At 48.0% G+C, this 26448-nt stretch overlaps 1 protein-coding gene across 1 annotated transcript in view; it reads right to left on the bottom strand.

Annotated features, from left to right (window-relative positions):
• The window catches only part of RASAL1 (RAS protein activator like 1), a 90684-nt gene that overhangs the window by 55312 nt on the left and 8924 nt on the right, over positions 1-26448 (bottom strand). The window contains exons 2-5 of the mRNA XM_084820122.1: positions 25153-25209; positions 16396-16509; positions 12036-12097; positions 8468-8597 (exon numbers count right to left, since the gene is read on the bottom strand). Coding sequence (XP_084676248.1) covers positions 8468-8597; positions 12036-12097; positions 16396-16509; positions 25153-25209 — 363 coding nt within the window. The remainder of the gene's footprint in view (positions 1-8467; positions 8598-12035; positions 12098-16395; positions 16510-25152; positions 25210-26448) is intronic.

Raw genomic sequence — 26448 nt, 5'->3', positions numbered from 1 at the left:
TGTGTATGTGTGTGTGTGGGGGGATATAATTATTTATTATATCCCATTTTTTCCCCTCTTGCAAGGAACCCAAACTGGCTTACATGTTCCCACTCCTCTTCCTCCTCCTCCCTCCCCCCGTTTTACCCTCAAAACAACCTTGCGAGGTAGGTTAGGCTGAGAATCAGTGACTGGCTCAAAGTCACTCAATGAGCTTCATGGCCAAGTGGGGACTAGAGCCTTGGTCTCCTAAGTCCCCATCCAACACTCTAAATGCGACACCACACTGGCTTTCCATTCCTTTCTCCTACAGGTATGCTCAGAGAAGCTAACAGCACAGGTACTCATAAAATACAATACAAATAATCAATTGACTAAATTGAACCATTTCAGTAGGCTGTACACAGAGGGAGATGAGGGCAGAAGCGGGTAAGGATGTACGAAAGTCACTTACCTTTTCGAAGGGTGACATTCGCGGTGGGGGGGAGGCGCTCCATCTCTCTCTCCCCCTGAAATTCTCCCTGGCCGGCTCCGCTCCACAGTGACTCTACGGAGCCGCCAGCCAGGGCCGCCTGCAAGCCGGACATCCGGCCGCTGGGCAGCCTGCACAGGAACACAAATGGCGGCCACCGTAGCCGCCGCCATTTGCGTCCCTGTATTTTGCCATGATAGGCTACGTATATATTTACGTAACCTATCACAGCAAAAAAAAAAAGGAATGCAAATGGTGGCGGCTATGGCGGCTGCCATTTGTGTTCCCTTTTTTTTTTGCCGTGATAGGCTACGTAAATATTTACGTAGCCTATTATGGCAAAAAAAGTGAACGCAAATGGCGGCAGCTACTGCGGCCGCCATTTGCGTTCCCTTTTTTTTTTTTTGCCTTGATAGGCTACGTAAATATTTACGTAGCCTATCACGGCCTCTGCAGGGATGCAAATGCAGACGCGGCCGCCATTCACAAAGCAGCGCGAACGGCAGCAGGTAAGTGCTCCGTTTTGCATGCCTTTCACGGGGTGGGGGAGTGGGGGGCTTCATTCTGCCACAGATTTCAGGGGGCCGAATGCACTGGCATTCGGCCTCACCGAGATCCGTGGTGGAATTCTCTGACATCCCTAGAAGCGGGGCCATTCTACCAGCCCTGTTAAAAGACTACTTGGTTTTCTTTCCTCTTTGCTCCCTATTCCTTTTTCCTTGTGTCTCGTATCTTTTCAGATTGTAAGCCTATGGGCAGGGACCCTCTAATTTAATGGATTGTTTGTAAGCCGCTCTGGGAAACTTTTTGGCTGAGGCGCAAGCTAAAAATACTTTACATAAAGAAATAATAAAAACAGAAAACGGAAATCTGCCTGATCATCAACAATAGCGAAAATAATAATCCATTCCCAGCCTTATCGAATAAAGGTCCCCTGAGCTTGTACAGAGTGCCTTTCCCCTCACCACTGATCTACTGTAACCTGTGCTCTGCACACCTAGACTTAAGGAGAAGGGTGTCCTGCCAAGGTAGGTGCCAGGCCTGAGCCCAATTATCTCTCTTTGAAATTAAGCATTTCCTTCATAGCGTGTTGAGAGCTTGGTCCAAAACAAATAAAAACCCCTGGGGGGGGGGGGTTCAAGCTTGCACACCCAAACCGCCACTAAACCTTATGCCAGTACATCCTGGACGGCACCTAGCTCACTTCTCTCTTTCTGCCACCCCCCACGGTTATCCAGTCTTTTATTGGCCGCTTGGTTGCCTAGGTGCCCAATTTTGGTTTCTAGGGAAGCAGGATGCTTACTTGGCTCTGATGATGAGCTGCCTGGCCACAGCTCCTTTTCCCAGCCCTCTGCACCCGCCTACGCACATATACACACACAAACCATCCTGCAGCATCACACCTGTGAAGCAGAGTAGCGAGGAAAAGAGGCAAGAGACCTTGGCCAGGATGGTACTTAGCCCTTCATTTCGAAAGCGGGAGATGCTGGAACGCAATGTGTCTTCTTCTCCTTCACCTCTGTAGGCATGCTTACTGATCTAGAAGCCTGCAGCTTAAATCCCAGATGCGTGACCTTTGAAATGCAAGCATCGGCACCTCGCAAAAGCGTCATCATCGTTGCTGCAGTGTTGACTTAGTGCTTACTGAAATTTGGCCCAATGCTGCGGAAATCTGCCTCACCCTCCTACTCCTGTATTTTGCAAGCGTCTTGGATTCCCCACAGAGCAAAAGAAAAAGAAAGAAAAGACCAACAAACCCAGTTGCACAGAGTAGTTGTTCCCCAAACCTTCTTTTTTTTAATCGATGGAAGTTTGGTTTAAAAAAAGAAGACGATCAACCCAGAAGAAAACTACTTTGCACATCGAATCCTGGCATAAGCCAGGGGATGCATGAGCTTTGTGCACCTGCATGCAGCCCCTTTGCTCTTCCCTTTGTACAACTGGTGAAACACACCAAGAACCCACACTTAGCTGTAGCTTCTTGTTACATGCAAACCTGGAACTGCTGTTAATGGCTTTCAACAAACCCAGATCCAGAAGCCAACATTAAACCATGCCTTCATATCCTGGCTTGTTTGGAAGCCATTAACCACAGGTTGTTGATTTGCGCATAATGGAAAGCTATGCTGGAGGAAGCAATCCTATGGCCCCTAGACAAAGTCAGAGGGCAGGGGGGATATGATATTTCGGATTCCTGGATCCGAGGTGAGAGAATGCGCTCTGACCTCAGACCCAGGAATCTGAGCTCCCTGTCCCCTCCCCCTCACAGCTGGCATGGAGAGAATGCAAAAGCGACCACGGAGAGGAGGGAATGGGGGCATTGCTGTGGGTGGGGAGGAAACTGGAGAGTATCCAGTCCCCTCCCCACCCATATCCTGCTGTATCCTGAAGCTGTATCCTGGAGCCTCTCCAGCCTCCTTCCCTCCCACACTGCCACACCCCAGCTCAACGGGTGAAACGCCCATTTAGCTGAAATGCAGAGTGGGAAGAGCACGGAGGTGACCATTGCCCCCACCACACCTCCCGCTCTGCACTGGATGCCCATAAGCCTCCAAGTTCAGAAGCTTACGAGCATCGGGATAGGACTCCGTCCTAATTGAGGCTTCCTGGCTTGCTTTGGAGCTTGAATGGAACAAAGTAAAAGCGGGGGGGGGGGGATGTGAGCGCATGAAGCTTATGCATACCCTGGCTTATTAATCCAGGATTTGATCATCCCAATACAGCCTCTGTAAAGCAACCCTGAATGTAATAAACTGCATTCAAAAAGACATTCAGTACAGAACCATAGTATAGCCAATCAGTGCAGAACCATAATATACAGGCAGTATTGTGGTTGTGTATAACTGTGGCTGTATGCTAAATGGACTGGATCCAAACTATTTAGAACAGGACCACTAAAATCAATGGGGCTTAGGCCCATCAGCCAGGGGATCAAGGACTACTGGGGGGCTGCACTCCCTGTCTCCTGGGAAATGTAATAAGGGGGAGACCAACCCGGACCCATACATCAGCCAGCAAAGGGGCAGCTTCAGGGAGCCTACTTTGCCCTTCCCTGCCAGAAAGAATGCCATTTTGAGCTAAGACCAACCTCACCCCATTCACTATCCAGAGAAGGAGCTACTGTTTTCCTCTTCCTTTCCTTTCCCTTCCCTTCCTTTTTCCTTTTTGTAACAGATTCTGAGCCCATGGGCAGGGAATATCTTATATTCTAATGTCTGTACAGCACTCAGAAAATTGTAGGCAACTTTTACAAAATTTTACAAGTGAAAAGAAGGAAGAAGAAGAAGAAGACGAGGACGAGGACGAGCAGGTTAGTCTTACTTAAGTCCTATTGATTTCAAAAGCTAAATCAGGATCTAAGCCAACGTCTTTTAGAATGCAGTTTATTGTATTGGGTACTGCTTTTCTGTGTGCACTGATTTTTCTCATGTTTTGGATTTTTACAACCCAGCGTCCCTTAATAAAGAAACGCTTTTTGAAACACGTTGGGGAACTACCAATGCGTGCAGTTGTCCTGTGGTTTCTTGTTTCTTTTCATACTCATATATCTAGACCCATTTCAATCGGGCGTCAGGCCTGGTTTTGGAACAGAAATTGCCTTGGTCTCCCTGTGGGATGACCTTTGTCGAGAGAGGGATGGGGAACTGTGACCCTGTTGATTGGACCTCTGATGGCTTTCAGTACCATCAGCCATACTGTCCTTCTGGAAATGTTGTCTGGGTTGGGAGGCACTGGAGGTTAACAGAAGGATCCATATATGCCTGCACAGACCCTAAGGCAGTGGAGGATGGTGGCTCCAATGTCAGTGGGGTGTTGGATCTGCTCCGGGTTTCAGTAAGAACTCTAAAGGAGCTATCCAAGGTGCTTCACACCTTGGATAGCTCCTGTGGAGTTCTGACTGATTCTAACTGAAACCCAGAACAGACATCAGGGCCACCAGCTGCCACTGCACTAAGATCATCTTTAGCTGTCCTTTTTTGGGAGCCCCTGCCAAAGGAAATGAGGGGGGTGGCTACTAAGAAGAGGGCCTTTTCTGTTGTGGCACCTCAGTTGTAGAATGAGCTTCCAAGAGAGGCTCACCTGGCACTTAGGTCGTGCAGTTTTCGGTACCCAGTGAAAACCTTATTTCCCCAGGCATTTTAGTCTTTCAGTTTCTGTTATTTTAAATCTGTTACTGTATTTTAAATCTTTGCACTGCTGCTAAGTTTAATTTTGGTTTTTATTTTTTATTTTATACTATAGTTTTAAACTTTTATATTGTATTTTATCGTGTCGTATTTTATGGTTGTGGACCACCCAGAGAGCGTTGGCTATTGGGCAGTATAGAAATGTAATGAATGAATACAATCTGATCCCATTTTTATGTACTTGCTTCCTTGCCCTTGATCTAAGCTGGATCTGCCCATTCATTAAAAAAAAAACCCACTCTTCTCTACTACCCTGTTAACAGTCTTACAGACCTTTTCACAGTTGCTCACCGACACTGTCTTTCCAGTTTTTGCCAAGCCTCTTTGCATGGTCTCCTCTATGAGGTTCTAACTCGCCACAGGCGAATGGCTATAAGTCTGTGTGAGAGAAACTAGGAACAGTAGCCCAGTATTGTCAGAGCTGACTGGAAGCAGTTCTCCAGGGTCTTGGGTAGAGAGAGGCTAGCTACTTCTACCGCTTGCTACCTGAACCTTTTAACTGGAGATATTGGGAACTGAAGCTCGGACCTTCTGCATCTAAATCAGTAAGGAAAGCCTGAGAATGACACTTACCATCACCCTGCAACACTCCTGTCGATCCTGCCTATATATCTGCAAGGTGGGTGTATTTTGTCACGGAAAATAAAGTCTTATCTATGTTGAAAGTTCAGCCAAGACCACAGACGTTCAGGATAACTTTTGAGTTGTTTCCCCCACCTCACCCACTGCCAAAGCTTTTCACAGTTCTGTGTTCGTTTTTTATTCATAAGCTGTTAATTATCTCACTTTCTAAGGGACTGGGTGGGGAGAGGAGAGATCGCAGGAGAATTCACACTCCATTTTAACAGCCACAACACCTTTTTATTACAGCACCCTCTATCCTCACTGGCTGGGGGCGAGGGTGGGGGGAGGGAGAAGGCCACACACAATTCTTAGCGCTCATGTAGTTTTAAAAAGACAACAAATGGGCAAATATCAGCAAAGAAAATGCTCCACAACAGTTCCTGACCATTTTGTGAACTTTTTCCATCTGTTTCTCCAAAGGCCTAGTTAAACGTTGGAATTCGCTACCACAGGGTGTAGTGATGGCCACCAATTTGGATAGCTTTAAAAAGGGGGTTAGACAACTTCCTGGAGGAAAAGACTATCAATGGCTACTAGTCCTAAGGGCTATGTGCTACCTCCAGTACCAGAGGCGGTGAGCCTGTGTACACCAGTTGCTGGGGAACATGGGTGGGAGGGTGCTGTTGCGCTCATGCCCTGCTTGTGGGTTCCTGGGCGACAGCTGGTTGGACACTGCGTGAACAGAATGCTGGACTGGATGGACCCTTGGTCTGATCCAGCATGGCTCTTCTTATGTTCTTACTTGCTCACTGGCTCTCTGGTAGAACCAGAGGGTCATCCCATGAAGCTGAGTGGTGAGAGATTCAGGACAGATCAAAGGAAGGACTTTTTCACACAGCACATAGTTAAAGTCTGGGATTCACTACCACAAGATGTGGTGATGGCCACCAACTTGGATGGCTTCAAAAGGGGGTTAGAGGAGAAGGCTATCCATGGCTACTAGTCTTGATGCCTCTATGCTACCTCCACTATCATGGAGTGCTTCTTCACACAGCGCAGAGTTAAACTATGTAATTCGCTACCATGGGATGTAGTGACGGCCACCAATTTGGATGGCTTTAAAAGGGGGTTAGGGAAATTCCTGGAGGAGAAGGCTATCAACAGCTACTAGTCCTGATGGCTCTATGCTACCTCCAAGATCAGAGGCAGTATGCCTCTGTACACCAGTTGCTGGGGAACATGGGTGGGAGGGTGCTGTTGCACTCCTATCCTGCTTGTGGGTTTCCCATGGGCAGCTGGTCAGCCACTGTGTGAACAGAATGCTGGACAAGATGGACCTTGGTCTGATCCAGCACAGCTGTTCTCATGTTCTTAAGGCTGGTTGCTCCCCTTCTCCATTGCTGGGGTACATAGCTACTTGGACTTATTATTATTTTTTAGCCAACAGTTATAATTATTCACCCTCTGGGCTTAACCATACATTACAAGTAGGGATTCTGTTACATCTGTTCTGTCTGTGTTTTGCAGATTGTCAGACTTCTTTCATCCCATCGTCCACTCATGGATGGAGCTGGATTTTTTTAACCAGAATTTGGTTCTCCTTGCACTGCTTCGCATTAGCGCTAATGCACAAATGTGCATCAGTGCAAATCCCACCCACCCCAAATTTGAAAAAAATGGTCTGCAAGTCTGTAGAATCCACGTGACTCAGAAAAAGCTGGTCCACTGCGGAATCCACAGGCAGATCCATAGAAATCTGAACCCATTTGAATCTGTTGCGGATTTCTCCGACAGCCGTGGTTCCAAGAGACACTACCACTGTAGCGCTGTGACTCTTTGCCCCCATCCCATTTTACTCATAATATTTAGATCAGGGATGGTCATGCACCCCTCCCCATTTTTTTTGCCGGTGAGAAAAAAAGATGCATTTTCATCTTTAAAATAAGGCATGCGGGGAATGTGCACTCCGTTTTAATGCAAAATTGCTCTTTCCTGGGGCTTTATTTAAACGAATCAGATTAATGTGTGTTGTGGAAAAATGGCTGTTTTGATAGGAGATAATTGCTGTTCAGCTCGAAGAGGAGTGTCTCCCGATCATGGGGATGTATGATACGGGGTATCCCTAAGCTTAGTTTGTGGTGCGGGTTCATTTAAACATTAGGTCTGCTGACAGAGCTCTCTGTCGAAGGAACTGGGAACTAGTCATCAGCTTCAGCATTTTCTGCAAGAAATCAGACCTCTGGCAAAAGCAATCTGAGCTGTCCCTACTCTGGCAGCATCCTGGGCAAGGAGGCAATGGTGCAGCTAGGTAATTTCAGACCCAGGAGAGCATCCCAGGGACCATAGGATTGCTTGGAAAAACCCTTCCAAGGTCGGAGATAGCGCTCCAACCTCAGAAGGGGGAGTCGGAGATCCAGCCCCACTCTCCCTTGCAACTGGCATGGAAAGAACTGCGCCGGCATCCCTCAGATCAGAAAAGCAACCTCAGAGGAGGAGGAAAAGGGGTGTTCCAGTGGGCGGGGAGAAGAGGAGACCAGAGAGGCCAGGATATGAGATATCCTGAGCCTCCTTTAGCCTCCTTCCCTCCCCCTCCAAAGTGTCCTAGCTAGACGGAAAAGCCCATCTAGCGAAAATCACCAAAGATGGAGGACGGGGAGGCAAAGATCACCTCAAGTGGTCCTTCTGACCTGCTGACTTCAGCACAGCGTGGCATAGGAATATCGGAAGCCCCCAAGTCCAGAGGCTTCTGAGCAGTGAGGGTGCAATCCTATAGATTAATTATGGGGTGAGCTATAGATGTGCACACCTACCACTTCTGTACCCCCCCTCCAACTGTCATTCTATGCTTTCAAAGTGCTTTGATATTCCCGATCCATTAGAATGTTTGCCAACCCTGATAAAAGGAATATTCTGAGCATGCCCAGTTGGGTATTCCAGGCTCACTGAAATCATAGCACCATCCTAACCACAGGAATAAAATGGAGTTTCCTTCTGCACCGGCTGCAGTCTGGGTGGTTATTTGGGGAGGGGCAGGGCTGCATAGCCCTGAACTTTTGCCCCATGTTCCAGCCCTATCTACAAGAGAGAGAGAAAGGGTGACTGAAAAAGAAAGAACATGGTAGCGAAAAGAGTGAAAAGGGGCAGCACCGTAATTGGTTCTGTTCCCACCCACTGCTGGTACACGCCCCCCCCCCCAGATTATTCCCAGGGGAATGGAGCCCTCAACAGATCTAGAACGGGAAGGATCCATCGCCCCCACTTCTACCTGGCTTCAATGACATGGCAACAAAGCACGCGCTTGTGGGCTTCCTCCACCAGCCGCAGTTCGAGAGAGATCTCCCCTTGCACCTCCTCGTTGGGGTCCACACGGCTCAGGTTGATCCAGCTGTCAATTCCTGCAGCAAGGGCAGGGCAGGGCAGGGCAGGGCAGGGCAGGGCAGGGCAGGGCAGGGGTGGGTGGGAGGGAGGGGAACACATCAGAGTTCTGTTCCAGCCGATATCCTGCGGACCGACCCTTTCCACCGTGTGCTGAGAACCTGTGCAGCATCTCATCCAAAACACCGCCCCACTCATTTTTATTAAGCCGCAAGGAGGCCATGCAACCTGGACCATACCCCAGTTACTGTAGTGAGCAATACAGCACAGTGGCAGCTTGATCCATGAAAAGAAGCACCACCCAGTAAAGCAAAGCATCAAGATTGAGAGGCAGTGTGGTGTAGTGGTTAAAATGTTTGACTGGGACTCGGGAGACCCAGGGTCTAATCCCCCACTCAGCCATGAAGCTCACTGGGTGACTCTGGGCCAGTCCCTGACTCTCAGCCTAAGCTACCTCACAGGGCTGTTGTGAGGATAAAAATGGAGAGGAGGAGGATTATGTAAGCTGTCTTGGGTTCCTTGCGGGAGGAGAAAAGGCAGGATATACATGTAATAATGAATTTTAAAAGATGGAGGAAGCGAGTAGCAACGTCATGACTAAGGAAGGACTGCTGGAAATGGGGCAAAGTATGACAAAGGGGTGGGGGGAGTTCAAAAAAAGGTTCTGAAGAAGTGCGATGTACTTTAGAGACAGCCCCACAGTCTATCACAGAGACGGGCAATTTCCTTTCCAAACCCACCAGCTCCCCCCCCACACACACACACACACATGGCTGAATTTGCAGCAGGATGTCGACGAACCCTGCGATTTGCACGAAAACAAGGCATGGGGAGCGCAGCCTTGTTTAGAAGCAGCAGCATCCTCCCCGGGGACTTCCAGGAGCATGATTCTGCTTCTAAAAAAGGCACATGCTCCCTCTGCGCCTTGTTCTGCTGTAAAATTGCAGGGTGTTTTGGGGTTTTTCTGCTGCCACAACAAATTTGGCAACAGTGGGGCTGCAAAATTGGCACAGGAGGGCCACATGCTGCCCACCCCTGGTCTAACAGGAGGTGCTGCCCACAACCAAAAAGCATTCGCCCAGTTTAACACCAGGGGGCACTAGATTCTAGTAAAAAGGTAAAGGTGTCCCCAACCACTCGTGTCCGGCTCTAGAAGGTGGTGCTCATCTCCAATGCTAAGCCAAAGAGCCAGCGCTGTCCGAAGTCGCTTCCGTGGTCATGTGGCCGGCATAACTGAACACCGACGTGCACAGAACGCTGTTACCTTTCCTGGCGAAGCGGTACCTATTTATCTACTTGCAATTTCTTGCTTTCGAACTGCTAGGTTGGCAGGAGCTGGGACTGAAGACAGGAGCTTGCTCCGTCACGCGGCACTCGGGTCTCGAACTGCTGTCCTGCCGACCTTCCGGTCTGCAGTTCAGCCACTTAACCAGTTTCTAGTATAATTGCTGTATTACACAAAGTCAAAGGTAGTCATGTTGGCCCATGAGAAAAAAATCCAAAATCCATCGTAGGGCAATACCTTTATTAGGCCAACCAAAATTCTACAAAATAGTGAGCAAGCTTTTGAGTTCTGCAGAGCTCTTCATCAGGACAGATGTTAAATGATGCAGAAGGGGTCGGGGAGGATGTTAAAGAAAGCAGGGAGTGGGGAGGAAAAAAGCTGGCCGATATTGAAGCCATGAAGTCTGCATTTAGTCGCAAAGATGTTGGGGGAAGGAGCAGACAGTTAGATTAGGCTCTATTAGGGTAAGGAGTGGGTGAAGGGGAATCAAGATTTCTTGGTAGATCTCTGGGAGAGTTGTAACAGATTGGCAAGGCTTTCTGACGCCCAACTGTTTAACAATAGCAACAAAATGCTTTTTCACCACCCAAGCTACGCTGCTGAAATGCAGAATGCTTGGGGTAACCAGGAGCCGACCTGCGTGAAAGGACTGTGCACTCGGCTCAGTTCTGGAACTGGAAATTAGGGATAACGGAGATGCTAGTTTGGGTCACATGTGAACCTAACTAATTTGCACTTCGTGAACCAATATGCAAACCAAAACGCAGTTATCCACCGGAAATCTCACTTCTCTGAATTTTGCGATGTAGTTCTCTCATCAAAAATTGCAAACAAAAATGCATAAATTAGGAGAAAATGCACGACGAAATGCACATAAGTAAAAATAACATACAAAAATGCATGTTCGGGGAAAGTGCTTGCAAAACATGTCTGTATTCGGAAAAATGCATGTTCGGGGGAAAGTGCAAAAATGCATGTTCGGAGAAAGTGCTTGCAAAACATGTCTGTATTCGGAAAAATTGTTCTTTTAAAATGTGGTAATTGTTTTAATTATGGGGTTTTATTCTTTTATCTTGTTGCTCACCACTCCACAATCTTTGATGTGGAGAGGTATATAAATATTGTAAACAAACAAACAAATAAAATTGTGTACAAAAATGGAACAATGGGACTTCCTTTTTAATATGTCCATCTTTCTTTTTCTCTTTCACTCTTCCTCCTTTGTGGAGGAAAGATGGACACATTGTGTGTGTCCATCTTTCTTCTTCTCTTTCACTCTTCCTCCCAGTCTGTTCTTCTCCTTCTCCTCCCTTAGTCTTTCCCCTGTTCTTTGTCTTTCTCTCTCTTTTTCTTTCTCTTCAAAGTGTAAACATTTGAAGAAGTGTCTCCTCCCATACGTACCTACCCGGACCCTACAATCATCTACACGGGTCCTTCTCGGAGAGCCCCTGCCAAAGGAAGAGAGGTGGGTACCTACAAAGAAGAGGGCCTTTTCTGCTGTGGCCCCCCAGTTATGGAATGAGCTTCCCAGAGAGGCTCACCTGGTGCCGACATTGTGCTCTTTCCAGTCCCAGGTGAAGACCTTTTTATTTTCCCAGGCATTTTAGTCTTTTAGTCCTTTTGTTTTAAATTTGCTATTGCATTTTAAATCTTTGCATTGCAGCTGGGTGGTATTTTGGTTTTACTTTTATATGGTAGTTAAAAGTTAAAATAAAGTTTCAAACTTTATATTGTATTTTACATATTTTGTGGCTTTAATTGTTGTGAATCACCCAGAGAGCTTCGGCTATTACGCTCTATAGAAATGCAACAAATAAATAAATGCATAAAACACAATGGTGGCAAGACCAATGCTGTGACTCAACTTAGATCAGGGCATGAAGTTCACCACTCTGTTGAAGCCCAATATTATATTCTAATGTTTTCAGTTACATTTGATTGTAATGTTCCCCCCGCAGTTTTGATCACTGGTCACTTAGTATGTACCTGCTCTTCGAATAATGCAATGTTCAGGAGCTCAGAGCTCCTTGAGTACAGGCACCCGAGATCCTGAGTCAGGCCTCCTCAACCTCCTTCTAGCAAATTACAAGTTGGCACCAGTTGGATGCAAGGTCCCCCCCACAACCCACTGGTGAACCACCACCCCCCGGCAGGGGTACCCAGCAGCACCTACCCCGTGGGTAGGAAGCGATGACCTCTTTGCTGAGGGCAATCTTGCCAATGACATCATCATGCCTACAAGGACAGAAGAACAGAGATGGTGCAATTGCTGCCCAAGACAAAAGACAAAATGGCGCCCTCTGGACTGGCTGAATTTTACTTCAGCACTAGCGATGAGGCGATACCCTCCACCACACCCAATGACAGCAAGCTAATGTAGGGGGTGCAGGGCAGTTCACATGGCACACACAGCTCTGCCCCACAACACTTCCCCACTGTTGTACGCCTCCCCGCCCAGCATCTGCCACCTAACACAGATGCCTCACTCTGCCTAGTGGTAAGTGTATAGTAGGGATGTCGGAGGAATCCAGTTGGGGGGTGGCACTTGATGGGGTTTCATCGGCTCAGCCTCCCTGACTTTGCCTCGTCTTCCGTTAGCTGGCCTGACTCGGTCCACAGCGAATCAGGCCAGCTAGTGGATTTCCCTTTTTAAAAAATTTGCGTAAATAGAGATCTGTGCAAATTATGCAAATTGCACTTGCAATTTGCGCAAATTACTATTTACACAAATTTTAAAAATGGGAAAAGTTCCCAGATTTCAGGGAAAGCCAGGCTCAGCCCACAAATGAAAGCCCTGTCAGGCAAGCTGTAGAACTTTGGTGAGCCCAAAAAAGGCCTGGATTTCCGAGTGAGAGACATCCCTATAGCAACAGATTTTACTTGGGAGAAACTACCACAGGCACTTAGCGGCATCTCCCCTAAATCTGAGAAGAAAAGCCCATTTAACATCCACATAGAAGTAAAATACAATGAAGTATTCTGTGCACTTTATTTATTTTGTTCAGGGTTAAAATAATATACATGTAGTATCAGTTCTCTGACATATCTCTTCAGGATCAACTACATGCTACGTTAAATACAAGCATGAAGCTGATCTTCACTCATTTATTTACTCCTGTGTAAGCACACAGGCCCCCAACCTGGATCAGGGCCACCACTTGCAGGCAACGGAAGTTTAAAATTTCCCACACAGCCACTTTTTCTTCTTTAAATGCACTCATGGAGAATTGGCACCAAAGAAGGGTTTCTCTATTTTTCTTAGCAACTGTGGTGTTTAAACCTCCAGGGGCAGCAGGGCTGGAAAACCTCCACCTCTGTTGGAGACTTTGGAATGCTGCCACCAGGCAGAGTAAGCATACCTGAACTTGATGGACCAGGGCCAGATGTGAGCAAGGGGAGCCCAGTCTAGGTAGAACAGTCAAGTCTAGGCAGGCAAGGTTGTTTCCAATAAAGAGGATTCAGCCAAGGCAAGCACAGCAGGCTAAGTAAAGGCAGAAACCCTCTTGTGTAAAGGACAGCTGAAGCAGGACCATGGATAGCTCAAAGTGAGTTTTGCTGGCTAGCGCTCTCCCCTACTAGAACCATAGGAGAATGTTGTCTCAGCAGCAAGCTAAGGCCAACAGAAGCTTTTAGGTGGCCACAATCCATAGTGCAGTCAGCTCCACCCCCTCTGGAGCAGCTGACTGGACTGTTAAAGGACCCTTGCCTGATTTTGTAGTCTCAGATTTCTGCAAGGCTGGGGAGATTGAGGCCCTGCTGTGGGTTCCTGCAATGAGGATTATTGGAAGGCCATGTCTTCTGGCAGGGGGTGGGGGTGTTGACTGTCCTCCTTCTGGAAGAGCAGTCTGATCCTCATCTTTGTCAGAGTCTCCTCTGGTACCCTGGAAAGACCGGGGGTCATGACAGCATTCTACCATGTGAGTTTAAAATGCTCAGGGCAGGCCCTCCTGTCTGTCCTGCCACCATCAGAAGCACATTTGGTGGTGACACAAGAGAGCCTGGGGGGCTTCTTGTCGGCTGCTCCAGGCTCTGGAACTCCCTGCCAAGGGAGGCTAAACTAGCTCCATTTCTGTTATCCTTCCACCAGCAGGCAACAAGTGACTTGTTTGCTGAAGTAAGTTATAACTCGTGGATGCTGTTTATTCCTGTTTTTATTAGGAACGCAGGAAGCTGCCTTCTACCGAGTCAGATCCCTGGTCCATCTTAGCCTAGTATTGTCGACACTGACTGGCAGCAGTTCTCCAGCAAGACTTTTTCCTAACCTACCTGAAGAAGCTGGGGATCAAACCCAGAACCTTCTGTATGCAAAGCATGTGCTCTGCCACTGAGCTACAGCTTCTCCCTATTGATGTGTTTTAACTGATTTGATGTTTTAATGATAAATCTGTATTTTATCTGTATGTTATTATTGTTACATAAAAGGAAGAGGAATGTCTCAGGATGCTGAAACAAAGATTTTATTTGTAGTAAAGCCCAACGCGATTCGGCCTATTTGTATTTTAAGGCCTTCTTCCGGGGGTTATAAAAATGTCTGCAGAAATGCTTATAATAAATATCTCCCACTAAAATTCACTGGTGACTGTGGATTTTTACAAATAAAATCTTCGTTTCAGCATCCTTAGACTTTTCTCTTCCGTTTGTGGGTCTATTTTGGATCCTCTCTCACTTTTGCACCTTTGTTATTATTGTTTAGTCTCTCTGGGCACTATTTTTAGTGAAAACGGTGGGCTATAAATTTAAGCAATTAATAAATAAGGGTCCTACAGTTTCCCCTGCAAATCTAATGGTTTGTGGGCATGTTGGAGTGGTTTAGGCTGTGAATTGCACTTATGCTCAACCTATCACAAAAAGCCGTAAGCCTCTAGTACCTCATTCGAAGGAAACTAAAACCCTGGGTAATGCTCGCACCCCTGGAGTTCTCACTGGGGAATTAGGGGCGAGAGCATCACAGCACACACTCTTACACAGAACTAAATCCCACTGAGCACCGTGGAATGGATTGAAGAGTAAATATGTGCAGGATTGCACCACACTAGTAGTTTCTTTCAACATTATGTTTTACGCAGGCTCGTCCTCCAAATAAGCAACACAACTTCCTTCTCACACAATAGGATCACCTTCCCAACACCCCTCCAGCACACCCCGAAGGCACCTCCGCCTGCCAGCTTGCCCGCCTGCCCAAAAAAAACAATTCTTCTTGCCAGAAGATTAGAGAAGAGGATTAAACTGGAAGCCTGGCAGGGAAGGGTGCACTCAAAGCCTGACTGTCAAACTTGTATCCTAGAGCCTTATAATCCCCTACAGTCTTATACAGGAATGGGAATGTTAAAAAAAAAAATTCATTAAACTAAACAGAAGGTTTGGGATTATGTTTCACGTGTGCAGAACTGGATTTCTTGTGTTCATTTGCTGTGAACGCCCCTCGCGTGACTTCCTCTCTTGTTTTCATCCAGGGCCAATGCCAGGTTTGAGGGTCTCTGGGCACAGTGCCCTGGTAGTGCCCTACCCCAGTACTCTCCTGAAATGAGCTTGTCTGGCATCAGTGCTCATCCGATCAGTGCAACCAGACAACCACCATGTTAATTTCCCATAATGCCCCTGATGTAGGGATGTCCGTCGCTGGGAAATCCAGTCCATTTTTGGCTTGACTGAGTTCCACAGTGTGTACAACTTGTTTTGCACCTGCGAGCCAAGCTGCGGGCTGTTCTTCGAACTCCAGGAACTTTTTTACACTTTTTTTTTAAGGTTCTGAAATTTGCACAAATTTCTGGGCAATTCGCACAAATTTCTGAGTAATTTGTGCAAATTACAGCCAAATTTGTACAAATTGCACAAATGCAGCCACAATTTGCACAAATTATGCAAATTATGCCATAATTTGACAAATTCAGCCATAACTAGCATGAATTCAGCCATAGCAAGTGAAAATTGCTCCAAAATTTGCGCAACTTGCAGGACTCCCCCCCCCCAAATGCACAAATTTCCTGGAAAATCTGCAAACTTGCCCAGTTCACTGCAAATTGAGTTGGGCGCCACAGCAGGAACCAAAATTAAGTCCAGGGGGCCAAGCCTAGGAAAACATGTTGAACTCCACCCCCCCTCCAAATGGATCTCTCCAACATCCCTATCTTGATGTCGTACTGCTCTAAAGCATAGTGGGAAATCAAAATGGCTTCCCCCACTGGGCACTGTGGGAAATTAAAGTGGTGGTCAGCCAGCACATAGCACCAGAAAAAAGAAAACATTTAAGCAGAGACTCAGGATAAGTATCAAGGGAAGGCCTTGCTGAGGCCCTGGCAACCACATGGTGAAGGCAGGCCTGTTTCCTCCAACATTCCACCTCCATGTAAGCTCATTGGGGCAAGGACCTGCCTTTTTCATGTATTACTGTGTACACCATTGACAATGATGGCATTATAAACATATTTTAATAAAATAAAATAAATTAATATACATTATTATTAAGAGTAAGAACAACTTCCTATAATAACCTAGGCTGAACCCCCAGTTACATCCCTCCCTCTCTTACTTACCCGATGGTATCTTCATCCAGAACATAGAAAGAGAGGTTGTGGAACCCCACTGGCAGGTGCAGGGTATATTCCTCCCCCCAAAAAGGGTTGAGGTTCTTCCACACTGTAGCAGTCCTGCGGAGGGGAAGCAGAGGAGATGTCAGTGCCAGCTGTGCGAGTGTGATGGCAGAAAGCTGGACTCTTAACCTTTATACCAGGGTCCAGCCAATCCAGAGGCTTCACACTGCCTGCCAGTCTCAGGGGCTGACACATACCAACCCATCCGTCTCGCATAGTACTAGAACGTCGGGTCATCCGGTGAAGCTGAACAGTGGGAGATGGAGGGCAGCCAAAAGGAAGTACTTCTTGACATAGCTGAGAGTGAAACTGTGGAATTCACAACCGCAAGATGTCGGGATCGCTGCCAACTTGGACGGCTTTAAAAGGGGTCAGACAAACTCATGGAGGATAAAGCTATCAGCGACTATTCATCAAGATGGCTACATATTACCTCCCAGCACCACAGGCAGTATGCCTCTGTATGCCAGTTGCAGGGGAACATGAGCGGGAGACAACTACTGTTTTCACGTCCTGCTTCTCGTAGCCATTTGGCGGGCCGCTGCCTTTGGGTCTGATCCAGCATGGCTCTTCCTATGTTCTTATTCCCTTGTGAGTCTACTATACCTACAGTCCTAGGAACAGACTTTTAAGAACACAGTCAGCGATCGGACCCTCGCTGCTCGGAAGCCTCCAATTCCTATGCCCTGCCAGGCTGAAGCTGTCAGGGTGGGAGGCATGGCAGAGGCAATCTTCGCCTCTTTGTCCTCTGTCTTTGGCCTTTTCAGCCTGTCTAGCTAGGGTGCTTTGGAGGGGGAGGGAAGGAGGCTGAAGGAGGCTCAGGATATCTCATACCCTGGCCTCTCTAGTCTCCTCCCCCCCGCCCACTGGAACGCCCCCTTTCCTCCTCCAAGGTTGTTTTTCCGACCTCAGAGAGGCAGCCAGCGTGGTTCACTCCACGCCGGCTGCGAGAGGACAGGGTCTGGGGTCAGATCTCTGACTCCCCCTTCCGAGGTTGGAAGGCTGTCTCCAACCTCACATCTCAGAGGGTTTTTCTGAGCAATCCTACGGTCCCTGAGACGCTCCCCTAGGGACTGTAAGATTGCTCTCTAAAAGTACTAAATAGACAACTCTGACAGGAGATGGAACTGCCCGGTTACTTTTGACACCATTTCACCCCTTCTCTCTTTTGCCGGCAGGGTAAAAGTTACTTGACCACTGGAAAACAATGGAGAAATACAGAACTTTAGCATGGCTGTGATGAAGCAACTGAAAGGCAGAGGCACAGAGCGCTCTTTCTAATATGTGTTGTGTGAAAGATGTGTTTTTCTGTGGGGGTGGGGGAAGTTTTAAGACATTTTTAAAATGTGATGCAAATGCAAATACCATTGTTATTGCAAGGGTAGCGGTTCTGTGCCTGAGGGAGTGGCTGACAATACCCCTGTAATTTATTTTCACGTGATTTGCCCCACATTCCTGGCAGGCTGGGGCTGGGAGATAGTGGGCGATAACAACCCTGCAATGTAGCCCAGTGTTACTTAGGAATGTGCATCCCCGGTGTCGGCTGCAGGTTTTTGAGGGCCCTTGGGAAAGACAACCTCAAAGGGGCCCCTCCCTTCTCACCACCACTGTTGTCTGGGCCAGAGCGAGAGGCAGGTGAACAAGCAGGCTGCAAGGGTGTAAAAATGGAGCAAAGCGAGAGGCTCTTGTCAGTGGGCCCTTGCTGGGGAGAGGGCCCTTGGCAGGTGCCCGACTGTGCCTAGCATTGACAACAACTAACCACATGTTAGTTAATCACCCTTCTGTACATTAATCAGCGTGGTTAAAGGGTGCTTAAAAATTATTTATTTTATTTATTTACTTTAAACATTTCTATCCCGCCCTATATCATTAAGATCTCAGGGCGGTGTACAGATAAAATTGATTTAAACAGTATAAAACTATAAATAATTAAAACAGCTAAAAGCATATTCAACCATTAAATAAGCTAATACCAGTTAAAATCTGAAACAGAAACAGTTAAAGCAATGTGCTAGGGAATGCATTTAACCCACAAAAGCTTTGGTTAAAAGCCATGCTTTTACTTGGTGCCGAAACAGGACCGATGTCTGCGCCAATATGACCTCCAACGGGAGGGCATTCCACAACTGGGGTGCCACAGCAGAGAAGGCCCTCTCCCACATCCCACCACAGTGTATGTCTTGTACTGGTGGGACACAGAGGAGAGCCCCTCCAACTGATCTCAGTTCTCGGGCAGGCATATACAGGTGCAACGGAAGTTATAACTACTCCTTGCTGCCCAACATCTGGTTACTTTCTGTCTTTGGCTGTTTGGGATTTTGAGCAGGAAATGCCCCAAATGCAAAACACGCCTCAAGTTGCAGCAAAGGTAACTCGAGTTCATTTCCCACCTCTCCCAGCCCAAAGCCAGTGCTTGAATGCAGATGCCTCACGCTCCATTCCCTTTCATGCGAATGCTCAGTCCACTGAGCTGTCTTGCAGTATCAAAGGCAGATTCCAAAGCAAACAGGAAACTATGCTGTGCGCGTCTGCTACTCTGACATTCCTTCCACTATAGCCCCAACAAGTAGGTCACTGAGCGAGGCCTCAGCCAGCGTCCATGAAGTTTGTAGTTCAAGGCTCAGAGTCCCTGACACCAGCACATCTGAGATGTCTCAGGGGATCCTGGGTGTCCAGCCCTGTGCAACCCCTAGGCAGACCAACGCTCCCAAGAAACACACGGGGATAATTCTGCTGCTGGGCTCCTCCTCTGGTCTCCCCAATCCAGCACCCCAAGAACCAGGCCTGGCATCAGAAGGTGCCATTGTGAAAAAGTTGCCCACCCACCCCTTGTTTCCTTAGCTACAGGCATCTCACCGAGTCTGGGGAAGAGCCGTTTTAACTTCCCACAATGCCCTTGAGCAGTGCTACATCAGGGCATTGTGGGAAGTTTAAGCGGCTGCTGCAAGCACCCACCAACCCACTGCCAAAGAAGTTTGCACATGCCACTCCACCCCAATATAGGAGAAGGTCCACCAGACCTGGGACCCGTCCTGACCTGCCAAGAAGGGATGTCACTGCTTCTTGTAGCAATATAAAAGAACTGCGGGGTTTCGCCTGGATGGGGTGTGCTACCCGGGAGGAGCCAGGAAGGAGCTGAGGGCATCACCCACTGCTTCTGGCCTGAGGAGAGAGAGGCCACAGCCTGAGAGAGCTGGGGGGGGGGGGCTTTGCTTAAAATAAAACTTGGAGGTGCTTTACTTGTAAAGCAGAGTCAGTTTGGTTCTGTGGGGTGCAGGCCACCAGCTTTGCAGCACTTCTTGGCTCTTCCCCACCGACAGCGTTGAGGATCATAAGCCGGCCAAGGAGACAGATGCCTTCAGCACCAACTCTTCCTCACCTGGTTAATCGTTTACTCATCCGCAGATAAATCCTTATAGCTTACTCTTCCTGTGGTGAAGCCTCTTGAAATGTCATTAACTTGCTCTTGAGCAAATATTTGGGGAGGGATAAGATGAGGAGGGAGCCTCTAGGCTCAGAGGATCCTGCCAGCTTCCAACACAGGAAGAGCAATACAGGGTCCCTTTCACCTCGGGGCACTGTCCCCTATCAAAAGGCTGCCAAGCTGTCACCCAGGCTGCCATGCTGCCAGTGGGGCAACCCTACCACCCATTTCACAGGATGGAAAGTGGAGGCAGAAGGCATTGCCACCACATACACTGAATTGAAAGGAACGATCAAGGGCTGGAATGTCTGTGTTTGAATTTTTCATTTATTTTAAATTATTTGGGGCTGGATTCAGATCAAGGTTGCTCCCCGATGAGGCTTTTGTTGTGCAATTGCACTGCCTCGTTAAGGGGATTTTATGGAGGTCCAGACACCATCTTCAGTTTGCAGCCGTCCTGTGCTTTCCTACCGCTTCTTCCATCTTTCCCTTACTAGAAATAAATCCGCTAAAGAAGAAAAGAGGGGAAAGCTGCACAAGGCCTTCTGACTATTAGTGACAGGAGCCCTCCGTATGGAAGCACCCTTCGTTATACTTGGAGCAGACCTAGTGAAATCAACGGGACTTAAATTAGTCACGATTAACCTAAGTCTCATTGATTTCAGCGGGTGCACTCTGACTCAGGGTTGGATTCAACCCTAACCCATGTACCTCAATACTAGCAGAACAACATAAATAGATACCTAACAATAACGTAACTACATAATACAGAGAGCCAGTGTGGAGTAGTGGCTAGAGTGTTGGACTGGGAGTCGGGAGATCTGGGCTCTAGTCCCCACTTGGTCCTGGAAGCTCACTGGGTGACTTTGGGCCAGTCACAGACTCTCAGCCCAACCTACCTCGCAGGGTTGTTGTTGCAAGGATAAACTGGAGAGGAGGAGGATTATGTATGCCGCCTTGGGCTCCTTAGGAGGAAAAAGGGTGGGATATAAATGTAATAAATAAATAGAAATAAATAAATACATAATTCATTAATACAAATACAAAATACAATAAATATTTTTTTTATTTATTTAGTACATTTATATCCCGCCTTTTTTTTTCCTTCTTAAGTAACCAATGGCAGCGTACATAATCCTCTTCTCCTTTTTAGCCTCACAACAACAACCCTGTGAGGTAGGTTGGGCTGAGAGTCTGTGACTGACCCAAAGTCACCCAGTGAACTTCCATGGCCAAGTGGGGCCTAGAACCCGGATCTCCTGACTGCCAGTCCAACACTTTAGCCACTATACCACATTGGCTCTCCATATCTCCCTATACTTGTCACTACACTGATTGGGACTCCCCAAGGGTCCCCCCACTTGGCCCCACATCCTCTCTCCCAGTCACATAATCAGGTCCTAAGAGGCAACCAACCCCCCACCGCCAAAGTTGCTAAGCAACCAAATTGGTGAACATGTTAAGAAAATGTTGGTCTCTTACGGTGCAATCCTATGCATGTTCAGACAGAAAAAGCTCCTACAACTCCCAGCATTCCCCAGCCAGCTGGGAATTATGGGGGTTACAGTCCAACACAACTGGAGAGCTCCAGGTTGGGGGAGGCTTGTCTAAAATGACCTAAGTAGATCAGCATCTCCCTGTGGATATTACCACTCGCTTGTTGACTATACATCTGAATCTCTCTGTTGGCTCACAAGGAGAGCGCGGTGTGGCTGCCAGCCCACCCCAACTGCCACAGATCTGCCTGAACCGCCTTGGGCAGCCCTGTGTTATTCATAATCCCTGTGGAAGTGAGCTTAATCTTTGGCTCAGAGTTCCAGCGGTGTGCGTCACTGACAGATCCTGGATTTGGAGGCCTGGCAATGAGGAACGTTCCCTAAGAGCCAGTAGCGGTGATGTCAGGAATGAATCTGAGCATGTGGAGATGTTTGGCAGCTCAGATTCAGAATCAGAATGGGAACAGCAAGGAGGCACCCTCCCTAGCGAGCCCAGATACGGCAAGACTTTCTTCCCAAGACCTTGACGCACAGATGGCCCAGGCTGAACTGCTCCCCTGTTTCTCCACCGTCAGAACTCAAGTTTTGGAGGGAGAGGAGGAAGAAGGCAAGGGGAATGACTTGAGGGATGCTAGGGTCTGTCAGAGAGTGAAGCGGGAAAAGTTAGGGGCAGGGTTCAGATGCTCTGCCAGGTTGGCCGCTCATGGAAGCCAGCGTAGGAGGGGGCCACCCTAAGGGAGGGGCATCCCTGCCAAGTGGGTCTGGGCAAGAACTGCTTGCCCAGACTGCTGGCAACTTCTCTAACTTCCACTTCGTCTCCTCGATTGATATTTGCAGATGTGTGGATTAGCTCATTCTATGCAGTCTGAGAGTTTCCTAGAATCTGCATTTGTAAAGAAGCCAGTCGTTAACTAATAAAGTAGTGTTATCCTGAAGCCTTGTTTCCTGAAGTGTGCTGATTGCGAAGGGAGAGGAGTAAGAACATGACAGCTAGAGACGGAGTCCAGATCCAAGTAGATTTTGTTAACGATGGCCAGGGGAATCTTAAAATGCATGCGAAGAGTGTAAGAACATCCCTTCTGCATGGATCCAAAGATTCATCTTGTTCCAGGGTCTCCAACATGGTGCCAATGCGCACCAAGGTGCCCAACGACACTCTCCTGGTGCCCACTGGTCTCCTAGCATTTCTTCAGATCTCTTTATCGCTAATTATTTTTGACTGGGAGGCTGCACAGCAAAGGGTGTGGCATCTTTATTTGGTTTGAGAAGAATGGTTTCGTGTATTAAGAGTTCAGACCCCACCTGTGTCTTGTACTTAGATTCTGGGACAAATTACTTTTCTTGTAGTCTCACTGGTTTGCTTTCTGGGAAATGAGTGCTTTGTGACCAGTCATTGTCACGTTCCTTCATCCTCCCTCTTCGCAATCAAAACACCCCAGGATACCAGGCTTCAGGCTCACTATTTTATTAGTTAAATGACCAGGTTCCTTACAAATGCAAATTGTAGGAAACTCTCAGGCTACAATGGAATCAGCTACCCCACATAATTACAAATATCAACAAAGGAGCCAAAGTGGAAGTTAGAGAAGTTGCCAGCAGTTGGAACAAGAACTTCTCGGCCAGACTAGCTTAGGGGGGATGACCTTCCTTGACAGGGGCTCCCTCCTACGTAGGCTTTCACACATAGCCAACCTGGCAGAGCATCTGAGCTCTGCCTTTAACTCTTCCCGCTTCGCTCTGCGACAGACCCTAGCATCCTTCAAGTCACGCCCCATGCTCTCCTCCTCCCCAGAAACCTGGGTTCTCATGGAGGAGGAAAGAGGGGGCTTCAGGCTGAGCCATCTGTACGCCAAGGTCTGGGGAAGAAGGTCTTGCCAAATTTGAGCTCACTAGGGAGGGAGCCTCCCCTTGTTCTGGCTGTTCCCATTCTGAATCTGAGCTCCTAGACATCTCTACATACTCAGATTTATTCCTGATATTCATGCCCCATGCCCGGCCTATGGCAGCCATTTTGTGAATGGACATGCCCCCATGGCAGCCATTTTGTGAGAGTGCCCACCCCACCCCCGGTAGCAAGTGGAAGTGGCCGTCGCTGCTGAAATCCCAGCTGTTTGGCTAGCTATCATGGGCCCCATTCTAGAGAGGAACAGGGTGCCCCATCCAGTAGCAGGTATGGGGGGAAAACATTCTCTACCTGAGTCCCTGGAGAGCTGCTGCCAGTCAGTGTAGACAATGCTGAAATAAATGGACTAAATGGCCTGCTTGGGTAGCAGGCAGCATCCCACATTCCTGCATGTTGATTAAAACGCTTGGCTGTGGATTTCTCAAGAACACACAGTTAGGGATATCAGAGAAACCTGCAATGGATTCAAATGAGTTTGGGTCTCTGTGAATCTGACCTGCGTACCAGCTCTTTCCACAGACGTGTGGACCATTTTTTAACTTTGGGGGGCATTTGTGCCACTGCGCACTTGCACTAAAACACACTTGAACAAGTGTGCATGAGCACAAATGCACAGTTGCAAAAGAATGAAATTCTTGCACACAAAAAATCTGATCCCATCAGTGAGTGGAGGATGGAACAAAAGACACATAGTAATCTGCAAAACACAGACGGGACACATCTAACAAAATCCACACACCCCTGTGCAGAGTTCTGCTGATGTCACCACCACAAGGTGCGGTGATGGCCATCAGCTGAGATGGCTCTAAAAGGGGTTTAGACAGATGCATGGAAGGCTATATAGGGACACCATTTGTCTGTCTAGCCCAGTAGCGTTGACACTGACAGGCAGCGGCTGCAGTGTTGATGGCAGACGGTTTTCCTGCCCTACCTGGGGAAGCCAGGGATTGAACCCTCCACCTTCTGCATGCAAATCAGGGGCTCTGCCACTGAGCTATGGTCCCTCCTTAGGGAAGTGCCTCCCACATTGCAGTGGTAACATATAAGACATGGGCCAAACCAACCAACCAACCAACCAACCAACCAACCCCCCAGCTTAAACTGGCCACTTCTTTTAGAGGGGGGAAGCAGCTGTGGGCCCCCAATTCAGAACGTGCTCCCAATCTGGATTGGGAACCCTGGGCTGGATTTATTAATCACATTTCTATCCCGCCTTTTTTTCTCCGTAAGGAACCCAAGGCGGCGTACATAATCCTCCTCCTCTCCATTTTAGCCTCACAACAACAACCCTGTGAGGTAGGTCGGGCTGAGAGTCTGTGACTGGCCAAAAGTCACCCGGTGAGCTTCCATGGCTGAGTGTGGACTAGAACCCAGGTCTCCGGACTCCCAGCACAACACTCTACCCACTACAACACACTGGCTCTCCAGTTTCCTGTTGAAAATAATCCCACCGCCCAGCCCCAGCCCTGGCATTCCTACGTTTTGTCCCTGAAAGTGCTGTTTACAGCAAGCAGTGACTCTGGGAGAAAACAGTAGCCAGAACAGGGGCAACATTCAACAGGATGCTGACTGGCCTGGGAACCTCAATCCGGAACAGGAGTGCATTTTTTCTCCAAAAGAAAAGCGCATTTTCTCCGAAATGTTAACGTCTTTGAATCTCCTTGTAAACTGCTTAGGGATATTTTTTTGAATACAGTAAGGGGTGTATACATCTATTAAATAACAAATAATAAAATAAATGTGCATTGTCTCCAAAGGCAAGGTGGTCAGTTTACACATGCCATTTATTTTTTAAAGCACGGATAACATCATGTGTCGTTTGGCCCCGAGCCAATAGTTAGGGGTAGACGGGAGGAGAGATTTGGCCATTCGCTTACCTGGCCACCACTTCATTGTCGACCTTGATGATGCAGTAAGGATCACTGGTGCCGGACCTTTGGGGAACCAAACAAAACGTGGATGAGCATTAAGCCATTCCCTGGCTGCCTGTACCCACTAAGTAAGCAAAACACAAAAGGCAGCTGCTAGCGGGGTTACAGAACCTCAGGGGGCAAAATCTGCCCCTCCTGGCCCCTTCCCCTGGCCTCATGCCCTTTCCCCCAACCACCGATCATTTGTGCAAGTTTTTCCCCATTCTAAGAAGATGAAATATGTCTCCGAAAGCTTAATTGCTGGCAGTAAGGGCTTTACGCTTTGATGTTTTGGACACGCCCCTTTTGATTTTAGCTCCACCCACCACTGGAACGTGGCCTCCGAAAGCTTCTCTGAAATGGATCTCGGCTGTTGGGCTGAAAAAGTTCCCCACCCGGGTGTAGCAGACCGCTTCCGGGGAGAAGGACAGGAGAAGCATTCTGCCCCATAACGGGGGTGTGTGTGTGTGAAGCCCCCACTTTGTTGGCAAATGGGAGGGGCACGATCTAGGAGAGGGACCATTTCAAAGGCTCTCTGAAATGAAATCTGCCGTTCGTGATGGCACTGGCAGAACAGAAGCACTTCTAACAGAACAGCTGCCACATGGCCGTAGCTCAGTGGCTGAGCACCTGCTTTGCATGCCAAAGGTCCCAGGTTCGATCCCCACTGCCAGTCAGTGTCGACAATACTGGGCTAAATGGACCAAGGGTCTGACTTCCTGTGGGCAGGCATATTTCTGCACCACTCGGGTAATGTCAGGAGCTCTGGACCACCTGGGAGGAGCCCACAATGTGTCTCTTTCCCGTGCCAGGACAGCAGTGGGCACTCTTGAGCATCTGCCCCAGGGCCAAAGTGGCATCCCAAGATGCCAGGGTCCCTTTGCTCCAGCAGGACACACCAGTGCTGCTGATACTTTCCCTTAGGGTGGTGCGGCCCATTCGTGTTCAGAAAGACTGGCCCAATGTTCTCTTTCACTGGATTTCTTTTATTTAGAAGTGCACTGAAGGTCAAAATTAAAGATTCGTTTATATTTACAGGATGCTGATTTGGAAATTATTCAACGAACGGGATTTGGTAGGTACTACCATCTTTATAAGCATGAATGTTACCTTTCACATAATTTTAATTCCTTGACATATTCTGAGTTGGGACAAGCATTTGTGGAATTATGTTTCCAAAATATGCCATCTTATGTGGATGGGAAGCACGCAATGTTCTCAGATTTCACCATCTTTATATATTGGCAGGGGAGTGGGGCCAGG

The sequence above is a fragment of the Heloderma suspectum genome, chromosome 13 (assembly GCF_057233095.1).
Source record: "Heloderma suspectum isolate Gila_16-S chromosome 13, 16-S_ref, whole genome shotgun sequence".
NCBI lineage: Eukaryota > Metazoa > Chordata > Lepidosauria > Squamata > Helodermatidae > Heloderma > Heloderma suspectum.
Note: the sequence above shows the minus strand (reverse complement) of the source record. Positions and strands in the feature narration are given on the sequence as shown.